The sequence below is a fragment of the Lissotriton vulgaris genome, chromosome 7 (genome assembly GCF_964263255.1).
Source record: "Lissotriton vulgaris chromosome 7, aLisVul1.2, whole genome shotgun sequence".
NCBI lineage: Eukaryota > Metazoa > Chordata > Amphibia > Caudata > Salamandridae > Lissotriton > Lissotriton vulgaris.
The window spans coordinates 836,163,938-836,176,112 of NC_141695.1; the positions used below are offsets into that span (position 1 = coordinate 836,163,938).

General features: G+C 40.6%; 1 protein-coding gene across 4 annotated transcripts in view; it reads right to left on the reverse strand.

Moving 5' to 3' along the window:
• The window catches only part of NOTUM (notum, palmitoleoyl-protein carboxylesterase), a 172,817-nt gene that overhangs the window by 91,321 nt on the left and 69,321 nt on the right, over positions 1-12,175 (reverse strand). For all 4 annotated transcript variants that reach the window (XM_086931182.1, XM_086931181.1, XM_086931180.1 and 1 more), the window contains exons 3-4: positions 8,475-8,527; positions 1,285-1,380 (exon numbers count right to left, since the gene is read on the reverse strand). In XM_086931182.1, the coding sequence (XP_086787308.1) occupies positions 1,285-1,380; positions 8,475-8,527 (149 nt within the window). The remainder of the gene's footprint in view (positions 1-1,284; positions 1,381-8,474; positions 8,528-12,175) is intronic.

Here is a 12,175-nt window from a genome sequence, read left to right on the forward strand (position 1 = left end):
TAGGGTAACCAGACAATCATACGGTGTCTGTTTTGATATAAGGGTCCATATAATATATATGCGTGTTGTGTGTGGAGACTAAATGCAGCCTGTGTTTGTTTTGCATGCGTCAGGAAAAGATCTACAAGAGTACTGTCTGGGTGAGTACTTGAGAAGTGAAGAGGTCTGTGTGGATATTGGAGATATCTATAGGAATTGGGGAGAGGAGAATGAGGTTAGGAGTGTACATGTGAAATCTGTAATCCAAGGATTTAGACAATGGTAACGGTATTTCTGATTAATTACAGGGTTGTTACTTTTTCGAATAACTTGAATCACACCTCAACAGACACAGCGCCATTAGTCACGCTCACGCTACCCCTTTAAATAGACGTCATCGTAGTGACGCATACCCGCAACCGTGAATCACACAGCAGATGGACTCGTTGTCCGGATACGGAGAGCGATATAGAAGCTCCTTAGCGGTAAGCACACTTATAAATATGGTACGCGCGACCCAAGGCTTAATTGTCTCTGGTTGATTGCGGCACTTAGTTGTTTAATGGAACACCTTAGCACAACACTATGAACACACCACCAGCGCGCAAGCAAGCGCCTTCTGTATTGGAGGAACACTCGCATTTTCAGGCACTCAAACACACACCAGCGAATTTACGATAAGCCCACAGACACAGATTCATACTAACATACACGCCACACACATAGAGAAGGACGGTTCCCTAAACCCATCACACATTAATTTTTTAATTTTGTTCACTTTTGCCACTAACATGCACCAGTGGAGTGGTGGAATAATCAGTGATTTCCAGAGACTTGAACACGATTTATTTACTTTCATAGAATTATCCCCTGATGAAGGCACGTTAAATGCCGAAATGCATTGGGAAAGAAAAAGACTGAACATACATTTCTTCGAAGAATAATGCATTATGGGATATGAAGTTTTGGAATGTCAAATATATGGAATACAAATCTTTGAATGTTAAACAAAAGGACTATTCAATCGTTTGGTGTGCATTTAACACATCGATAAGAATAAATAACATTAATCGAGCAACAAAAACGCAACGAGTTTTTACTGAACATAGCTGGGAATCCAGCACCCATGAAGCCTGTGCCCAGGGAGACAGACCAGGGATCCCTGTGTCTGCAACTTTAAGATAATTACAGGGTTGTGTCACTGCAGGTGCTTGTGATTTGTTTGCGTCTTTGTTATCGTATAGGAGACACAATGGCTCTTAGTTACAGAATACAAAATCCCTTCTCAGGAAGGAGTCAGCTTACCAGTTTTTGATCTTGGCCAATCCCTGGAGCTCATGAAACTTCTCATGGTGCGGTACCGGGTGTCACAGTTCTCCCTGCTAATGCAGTACCACCCCCCTAAAAGAAGAAAAGAAAAAAAAGGAATGTGGTGCTTATTGCTACATAGAGAAAGCATGTAAGTCTTGAGCAATGACAAAATAGAGTTATGGTAAGGAGCGCAAGAGAAGAGCTGCTCCCAGGATAAAAGTCAGCACTAGCTGACCTCAAACATTGCATCACTCAAACCTACACATTTCGGTCACCCACACACTAAGGGACATCCTTCACATATACAGATTCCATGCTCCACGGACCACGCTACAACAAAAAGGCCCCCAATGAGCAGTAAGCTGCTAAAACAGTGGGCCGCTAGTCCTGGCGAAAGGCAGTGCCCTAAGAAAGGAAAGTACATACAGCGGAGCACAGGGCCCTCAGTGATTGACAAGGTACACAAATGAAAGCATGCAGCTACTAGCAGTAACAAGCATTGTAAAAGCCAAACCGTCTGGGTTGCATTTGCGTTCCGGACTAAAACATTTAAAAGGCTTGATGGAGAAAAAAAAAGCATGATATATACATATCTATTGCATCAATGAGATCGAGAATTTAATGTGTAATGACTGACTGAGTGAACCTTTTAGATTTAAAAACAGTCCACGGGCATTGCAATGCAAGCAGCCCCCAAGAGGCACAATGATACACCAGACAGCCAATAGCAGGAGGTGAAAGAGTGTTACTTCAATGGGTACAGCCAAAGCCCACTCTGTGTAGATTTTAAAGAGTTAGTAATAGATAATGAGACTGCTGTGGTGTCAAGTCAGATCTAAAAAGGATAGCGTTCGACTATTGATGTGCACAAAAAGCAAACGGGAACAAGCAACACTTGACAAAGAGCACAATACAGTTGCTAACAAGTTTCAAGGTACTAATATATAAAGTGTGCATCCCACGACAAGCTATACTGCAGGCAAACAGGACAGGATGTCACTGCTGGTAGGGCCAAGTAATAATAATCCGGAATATGCATTTTTTGGTAGAGTATTGAGGGGGGATTATGCACTAATATAGGAGAAATAAAGTATGATCATCATGTGGAGCACCCCTTCATTTTTTTGTAAAATTAATTGTAGGATAACCTGGGTGGCCCAGAGTCAGTGTGCAATTCTGCTCTACCATCTAGGAAGCACAATCACTGTATGGCTGGTCCACAGAGAGGTGCCGGAGAGCTTCGACCTTCAGACAAAAATCGCACAGGTTAGGCGAAAGGTCGAAAGACCCAAGGCACCCATTTCACATATATATATATATATATATATATATATATATATATATATATATATATATATATATATATATTTCTCCAAAGTGCCCTGCGCACGGGAAGTCACTCGACATTGCTTCACCCGAAGGTTAGTATTATGCAGCCTGCCCTCCGCTTTCACCTTGCTTTGCCTTTGCCAACGTGTTTCGGGATATCACAATCCCTTCTTCATGGGCAGCAAATCACGCAGCAGATGCTCGCAATATATTTTAATCATTAGTATGAACGCCCACACTGGGCGTGTTCAACATTGCTTTATGGGATATTGAGTCCCTGCGAGTATCGTAGTTCCTTTTGTAAGGTCTGAAGCGTGTTTGAAATTAAAAGTTAGTAGTTCAAAAAAAAAGTTCAAAAAGTTTTATTATGTTTTGGCTCTCGATGAGGGCCACATAAAGTAAAACACACAGTATACATCACAAAAAAAACCAACAAAGTAAAACCATACAGTCGAGCATAAGCGAGGAGACACATACAATCATTAGTCGAGCAATCCCCAGCAATTCCCCGTGCATTATTAATAAATATCTAAAAAACTTTAAAAAAAATTAAAAATTCTGTAGCAAAACATTTCATTAGGCGGGCAATAAAGTGCATGGAGAAAAGTATTTACATTTAAAATTCCTAGTTGCAGACAAATTGGTTTTAGCCATTTAAGGCGAAAAGGGCGCAATACCTTACATACAAACAAAACATGGTTACGATTCTGTACAGCATTATGACAGAAATTACATACAGGAGACACACCGTACCATTTTGCGTGAAGAGAATTTAAAGGAAGCAGATCTTGTCTCAATAAAAACCATAACCTTCTGACTCTATGAGGGATGTTCCACATGAGATATTGTTGGGGCTGTTTAAATAAATATGTATTTAACAGAGATTGTCTTTCTTTTTTTCTTGATTGGGCTATCCTATCTAGTTTGTAACATAGTTCCCAGGATGCATTTTTTAATTTCATCTTAAGTTCAACAGGGTCTAATAAGAACAAGATGTTTGCATCCAACTCTAGTAGACTTACAGCCATTCTAAAGTTTTTTACCAATAAAGAGAAGTCGTTGAGGTCCCCCAAAAGTTCTCTTTTAATCGCTTCTCTAAGGGAACCAATTTTACCTCTAACCAGACAGGCTACCCATCTTACAAGGGCAATCAACCCCTGTACCCAACCACTTCTCAAACCAAATTCTAGCCTGCATGAAATGTCAGAGCAGGCCGTATTAAGAGAAGATATTTTCCTTAAGATCTTTCCTTCTGTTTTCTGCACAAATCCCCAGTGTTTTAAATCCACTAATTCAATCCCATACAGGAGAGTAGCGGGTATCTTTGCTTTAAATACATCAAGGAATAATGTGAAATGTCTCTTTCCCGTAGCATTATATAAGGAACACAATCCCATCCCATGTGATAATGCTTTACGAGAATTGTGCTCTATGTGGGCAGTCTCACTTATGTTTGCTGTAATTATTTTTCCTAAAAAGGTGTAGGTTTTAACGACCTCTAATTTCTGTCCTCCTAATATCCAGTTATAGTTTGCAGACCTGCATTTTTTCTTACCGAAAATGCACATAATCTTGCTTTTAGTAGCATTAATCTTCATAAAGTGTGTTTCTGCGAAGAGTGTTAATGCATGCAGGCGATTTGACAGGCCCTTCGGGGTTAAATCATGCACAAGTATGTCGTCTGCATACATTAAAAAAGATATCGGTACTCCCCCAATTTTTGGGGCTAGTCCTCCACTAGATGTTATTTGGGAAGGTAGGTCTGCTGTATATAGGGAGAACAGTATAGGGGCCAATATGCACCCTTGTTTTAATCCATTCGGGGAAGGGATTGATTGGGAAAGTCCCCTTTCCCCACCTAGTAACAACTTGCACCATGTGTTGGTGTGAAGGGACTTTACCAATTCTAGTAAATATACTGGCATACCCATTGTGGCAAGTTTTTTCCATAGCATTGACCGATCTACCTTATCAAACGCGGTTGAAAAATCAATGAATGCCACATATATTCCGCCTCCTCGAACACGGACATATTTGTCTACAAGCACCTGTAAGGCAGTTAAGTTATCAAGAGTTCCATGCTCTTTACGAAAGCCAGTTTGCTGCATAGGTAAGATATCATTTACATCTATCCATTTCATAATTAATAGTAAAACACATTTTGCGAAAATTTTCCCTATTGAATCTAAAAGTGCTATTAAGCGATAATTCTTAGGGTTATCCCGTTCTCCCTTTTTAAATATGGGAATCAGAATACTACCCCTCCAAGAATTGGGGACTAATTTAGTAATAAAACATGTATGAAACAGTGGGAGTAATATCTTACTCCATGAAGTAACATCCTGCTTTATTATAGTCATGGGCAATTCATCCGGGCCCATGCCTCCGGAAGAGCGCATACTTCTTATCACAGCTGCTATGGATTCCTCAGTAGGAAGATCTATATTATTGTCGTTATTCAGGATTAATTCAAAATTATTATCCTCCACTCCATTGGAAGCGTAGAGTTTAGAGATAAATGTCATCCATACTTCCTCTGCAATAGAAACTGGAGTGGGAAGAGTTCTCGCTCCGCATCCTTTTCCTATTACAGACCAGAAGTCTCTAGCATGGAAAAGTCTGCTTTGAAGTGTGTGCTATCAGGCATTTGTTGTGGCTTATGTGGTTAAACCCCATGGAGATTCATGGGAATCAAGCCAGCTATGCCTCGTCCTGTGGTTTTGGGGTGAGTGTTTCTAGTGTGTGAGGAGCACCAAGTAGAGACTGGATGCAGACTGATTTGAGGAAGAGCATTTTTGTGACAACTATCTGAGTTTGCCTGTTTTTGCACCTCTGTATTTTACCGGCAACCTCCTGCATTAGAGGAACTGTAAGGGCAGCTTGGTGTGTTAATCTGCAATTGTGTTACTTGTTTGTGAAAATGTGTATAAAAAAAATTGTATATAACTTCTGATTTGAAGATGAAAAAAATGTGTTATTGAACAAGCAAGTGGAAGACAGAAAAGGCATGTTGCAATTATAACCAATATGAATACATGAGTTTGGACTGGAAAGTCCAGGAACAGGAAATGGGGTGAACATTGGGTATTGCATTCAGAGGTTAAGTGGTTCGATTGGTCCTGGACAAGAGAAAAAGGACAAAGGATAGATTAGGGTTTTATAATCAGCATGAAAAAAAGAACTGGAAGGTGCCAAGATAGGGGGAGGGCAGCCCACTTGGATGACTGAGGTAGAGAAGGAAGGTGGATTTAAACATATTGAGTTTATTTAGGGAATTCTGCAAGAAAAAGAAGTCAGGTGCTGCAGTTTTTTGCAGGAGCCGGCTTGTCTTATTAGTCTCTTGATAGCCGTACGGAGGCTAAGTTAATGTGGATTTCTATGCACGTTTTCGAATTTAAAAAAAGTTGTAAAACAACAAAAACCCACAGCACTAAAATATTCTAGTTTTTCATAAATGACCCAAGTAGAACTTGCACTGTCACAGGTTTCAGAGGTCATCATTGACATATGTGATGTCATAAGCAATGCTTCACAGTGGTGCTAGTTATACTTAGGTCAATCAATCAATCAATAAAACTTTATTTCGGTTTTTGTTTAAAAAACACAAAAGTACAATTTACAGCATCCAAAAGAAAATAGTACAAAATTAGCAGCAGTTTACATTGATACATGTTATAGTAGGATAACTTAATACAGAATTTTTTTTGATAAAGTTCATTAGCAGTCCAGGCATTTTCTATATTTTAAAATTGATAAAAAAAATTCTAAAAACAAAAAGAATACTGTCACTATGCAAAAGTTGAAGATACATCATGGCAGGTCTAATCTGGTAAAAATTAAGTGTCTTTAAAAGAGGGACCAGATAGTGTTTGTGGGGAAATTCATAATATGTACATAAAAACATAAAATGCAGCATATCCTGCGGAGACTTTCCGTCGCAACCGCAGGTTGCTGCATCATTATTAAAACTAATTCTTTGGGGTCTAACAAGCATGTGATAAAATTGGTTAATTCGAAATCTAGTCAATAAAAATGTCTCATATGAGGTCAATGAACCCATTAAATAAGGTTCAATAAATGGGGTAGTTTTTAGCATGATATATGTTCTGACACTATTTTTGAACCTCTTTGGCTTCCCTTGATGTTCTCCTTTCCATGAGGAATGCCATTTTGACTGCCTCCACTTCCTTATTGGAAATACAATCAGGGGTTTCAAATAACTCTATCCGTCCTAGGCTCAGAAAACTGGTCTTTAAATATTTCAGCCAGGGTATAGTCCTAGCATTATCCATGGAGCGACAATCTTCTAAAATCAAATGAGTCGGGGGATGTCTGGATTTAACCATAATTTCAGCCAGCAGGTCAATGGACGTAATGAAAAAATATCACTAACATATTGAACCCCTAGTTCTTCTTGAGCAGCTAAGTTGGATGTACCTTGCGGGAGACACAGTAAACGTTTTAAGAACATGTTCTCCACTATCTGGAGCTGCTCACCCCGCGCGTACCCCCTAAATTTTGCTACCGAATGTAGCCGTAGCCACAGACTTGGCATTATATAATTGCAGCATTGCACCAGTGGGCTTATTCCCCAATTTAGAAGTGAAGCGAAAGATTGAAGCATTCACTCTCGCAACTTCACCCTTCTTTTTCAGAACATGCGGGCCCCAGTTTAATTTATTATCGAATAGGACTCCTAAATAGGATAAAGTGCTAGATGTGGGGATTGTTGCACCGCCCACGTTAAATTGGAAATTCCGTCTTGGCGGCCTACCTACTTGCATGATATAAGATTATGAATTATTTATTGTACGGTCTCTATCTAACATAAAGGACTCAAAGGCAATTAAAAGAGCTTGAAGGCCTTTTTCGGTCCTCGATACGAGGACCGCATCGTTCGCGTATAGTAGGACCGGAATGCCCAGACGACCAACTATGGGGCAATCGGCCCCCACCTCTTGTAAAACACTATCTAGATCATTTATATAAAAATTGAACAAAAAGGGAGCCAATATGCAACCTTGGTGGACTCCCCTTCTAATATTAATACTTAGGTCATTTATGTATAACCAGTTAATTTCAGTGTTTTTTGTTTTAAAACTTTTGTCTTTTCATCAGAAGAATTACGTGTAAGTCCCTGTAAATCATCGTTTTGGAGAGTGAATTTCAAATGTATTTTTTTTTACGTAAGACAATGTCACTACCTTACTTGCATAGAACTACTTTAACCTTTGTGTCTTTTCAGTGGGCAATTTGGAGAAAAAAACACTGCTAGAGAGCATGAAAGAGAGAGAAAATGTAACAAACTTGGGGGCCTCTATTGTGTCCACAAGGTTTGTGTTTTAAACGCCTTGTTTGGAAAGTGAAGTGTTGCAGTGCTACTGGGTGCCTCTTTCAAAGTTATGACACTCAACGTAACTAGGAGTCGAATATACAGAGTTAAACATAACGATAACGGGTACATAGGTGACGTTACAAAGTTTCTGAACTTCTATCACTGCTGCCTTGGGGTGACGTTCCTCCCTTTTGCGGAAGGGAAATCCCCAAAAATAAATTTGCAATGGTCCTGCCTCAGGGTAACCCAGTTTTTCGTGACTACAACAAGTTTACCGTCAAACTTCAGTACGCCACACAGGTTGGCACTTCACATGTCAATTGAAATGGGACAAAAGGCAATTCTAACAAGGAGACATTACTTCCAAAAGTGTACAGCATGCAGCCCTATAAGAAGCGCAAGGAACTAAAACCCGGGACCATGCGGCGTGAGGGTTTAAAGCGTAAGGGGCGTGAGGCGGGACTGTCAGCTAGATCTGGGGGAGAGGTGGCGATGAGGGCGGGGGCGAGGAGTCACTCACCTTCTAGGAAGACCAGCCAGCGCCGACTGCCCTTGGACTCTTTAAGGTAGAAACTGCAAAGAAAAAACAAATAGAACTTTTCAGTGAATGGGCCGATTGATTTCCGGGGGGTAGTGGGCAAAGGCGTGAGGGAATCCGGAGGAGGGGGTGGGGGGTCGTGGTCGGTAACCACAGCCTGCAGCGCGCCCTCATTAGAATATCAAGAGAACGATGAACAAGGAGTAAAAGTGCTCAGCTGTCAGCATCGCTGAGCACGGCTCTGGATGAAAGGCTGCCTGGCGCGGGCAGACCCTCAACCCCGGCCTTTCATCCGCAGCCAGCCGCGCGCCGCCAGCCTTTCATCGGCCGCCAAGAGAAACGCCGCTCCCGAGGCGCTGCCATTCCAGGCGTGTTTGGGGAGCGCGGGGAGGGGGCACGCGCACCGGGCGACAGGGAAATCCAGCGGGCGACAGCACTCCAGTTCACCCAGTCGGCGCGCGACGGCCAATTCATGATTCAACAGCGCATTAAGGACTCAACAGATTAATGGTCCGGCATACCTGATCAAAGTCCGTCTGAATGAAGGATAAAACAATAACACGATTAAATGAAAATAATGTATGGCAGATGTGCAATTAATATTAACAGTAATGCTATATTCATGTACGGTTCAATTTTACTGTGGGAACACGTATTAAAGTATCATTCATTTATGCACAACGACCTACAAATGTGTATGCACCAATTCATACGAATACACATTTTAATATTAATCATAATTGAGATTGATACCCCCTGCAGAATGTGATGAGAGGGCCTGGAGTCCCATATTTCTTAGAGACATTCGGCATTCGGTGGAAAGAGTTTCCTGCATCATTGCAGGTTAGACCCAATATAGCGCTCTACTGCCTTTTGGCTAAGTTCGTAGTATAGAAATACCACATACATGTTAGTTCCCCGTTACTTCTTCCTCGGTGTCGGGTGCGCAGCATAACCCATAATTAACAGCCACTCACATCTGTGTTCTGATCTGTTACGGAGTACTATAAACTTTGCAGAAATAGAAGTCTGTCCTCGTATTCTCGAATCTCCTATAACCCGATCCTCCTTTGTAGGGGGACATGGAGGGCTACATAACTAGAGACACAGAACCGAAGGTCGATTGATGGGATGTGTGCTGTGGGGTGGGGGGAGGGGGGTGAAGTAGTGTGCGTGTGTGTGGGGAGGGGGAGTGGGAGGATTTCTAAGTGAAGGGTTATACATCCCCAGCCCGACTTTCCGCTTTCAAGCAAAATTAGTGAGCTTGACTCCTCCCGGTGGGTTCAGAAGAAAGCCTAAATAGGGCCAAATAGTGCATTTTACACGCATTTGTTACAAATGAATAGGGTTAGAAGTCAGTTCTGATGGATAGCAACAAAATATATTCTTGGGGTACCAATCAATTATGAGCTTCTCAGTGGCGTCGGGGTCAAACACCCTCCAAAAACTTAGACAATATTGGGGTCTTGCTGTGCATGGTTTAGCTTAATAAACCAAAACGTCTACAGAGCAATAAGCGTTTACAGGCAGTTTAAATAACGTAGGTTTGTAGTTTGAGAAGGCATAAGACTGTATACAACACCTTTCTTCACTTCTACCTCCCATGTCCTTTCACTTTCCCATACTGCCATTCATATATAACATATGTGGGAACATGCAACCCATGTGTAAAAGTCGGTCTCTAATTTATTTGTTACAGGTGGCCTTTGACGTCTCTAGTCTGTAATAAAGAAATTTAGTAGCTGCTTAATTGTAGTAAACTGAACTTTTGACGCCATAATGCTTGCTACTTGAGCCAGCAGCCAAGGGGAAAGACAGGAGACTGGCAATAAATAAAGCTACAGTTTAAACTGAAAACGAAACCTGGGGTTTCCACCTTCCTTTTTATAGGCGAACAGTAATAAGCCGAAAATATATTTATGGTAACATGTCTAGTTTTTGCACCTGTAAGTATAAGAAAGGTAGAATATCTTTCTGCATGTTTCTACACATTTCGGGCTACTACATTTTTTTTAAATCAGACTTATTAAACTGATTCAAACTTCTTTTTGCAACAAATATCTAACTGCTTTTTGGTGCGTTTAATTTCACACTAGCAATTCTACATTTATTCTTCATGTCTTCAAACATTATTTCTTTTTTATATGAAAGAGCAACACACAAAAGATTTAATCAGTTTGTGGGAAGGGTGATAGTGTGGCCATGTTATAAGGAATAAAGTACTTCCTGCTGTACATTATAAGGATATTGCAAATCACAACGGAGCTCCATGACCTTATAAAGAAACGAACTCTGCCTTCGGCATAGTTCCTCTATATGGTCACAGAACTGGTCAGTGATTTGCAATGTCCTTATAATTTAAGGCAGGAAGTACGTTAATATGCAGTAGGTTATGAACACTTTCGTTGAGGGTAGGAAGAGGTTATTACCCACAAGAGGCAAAGCCTTGAGTGGGTCATGATGCCCCTCATCAACGGTAGTAGTATATTACACTCTGCTCACCTGCATATATGGTTTATTTTATGGCACTTTTCATGTTTTAATTAGCAATAAAAAGGTATTTCACAAAAAGCCGGATCCAAGTGTTCAAGTTTGTGCAGCGAGGTAAAAGCACACCAAGTGACCTCCTGACTGTTACAATGTCTTCGTGAAGAGAAGCAACTGTAGTATCTAATCTGTAAGGAGGAAAACAGGGTTTTCTCACATTAATTTAGCTGTAGTGTGGAATGAGCTAGGAATTCGACCATTGCACCATAGTAATATATGTGTTAATATGAGTTTGTTGGTGTATTTGATCTAAATACCAAGTCTTATGGACTATGGTTATTTTCACATGCATAGTGTGTGTGCATTCACAAAAAATAAGTAGAGGTAGGATTATGAAATAAACAGAAAAAAACACTGGAATTTGACAGTAAAGGTTAGTTAGCTCTGCAGTTTATAATTAGCAAAACGGTCATGTAACCATAACGTGCACACCAAATGCAATGGTCTGGACCTCAACCTTGAAGTAACAGATGCAATGTCAACTGTCAAAAATGATCTTAAGGTTAGATTACATATCACTTTAACACTATATCAGTGAGAATGTTGAACATAGTATTCATTGGTTTGATGTGTGTTGCTATTTGTTGATGTGCTTTTAGGGGTTATTACATATAGGTGTAAATAACATGACATCATAATCATTGCATTTGGTTTGCGAGTTAAGGTTTGCTTGTCTGTTTTTGGGAATTAAGGAGGTAAGCACAACTGTTACATTTCAGCAATTTTTCTATTTTAATTCGTAACCATAACTATACTTTTAATTGTTTTTTAAGTGAATGCCAGAGTTTATGTTAAACATCTGTGACAGTGAATTACTTTTTTTATGATATACTGCACCCAGCTATCATGAAAATATTCCCTTTTCTGCTGCACAACGCCTTTGGCGGTGCACACTGGGAGTTGGTCATAAGCCTGTGAACAATCAACCCCTGCTGCACGCAGTCTTCAGCTGTGTGCACTTGAGGCCGGCAAAAGGCCTGGCCAATGGCCAAGTCGTGCAGCCAACCAACAATGGACAGCCTTCCTGCCCCGGGCAGCCAACCCCTTTCTACGCAGCAGGGGTGGGCTCATTTTATTTATTTTTTCCTTATATATTTTTTATGAATTTAGTTTATTTTTTTGGGGGCGGTGGGATT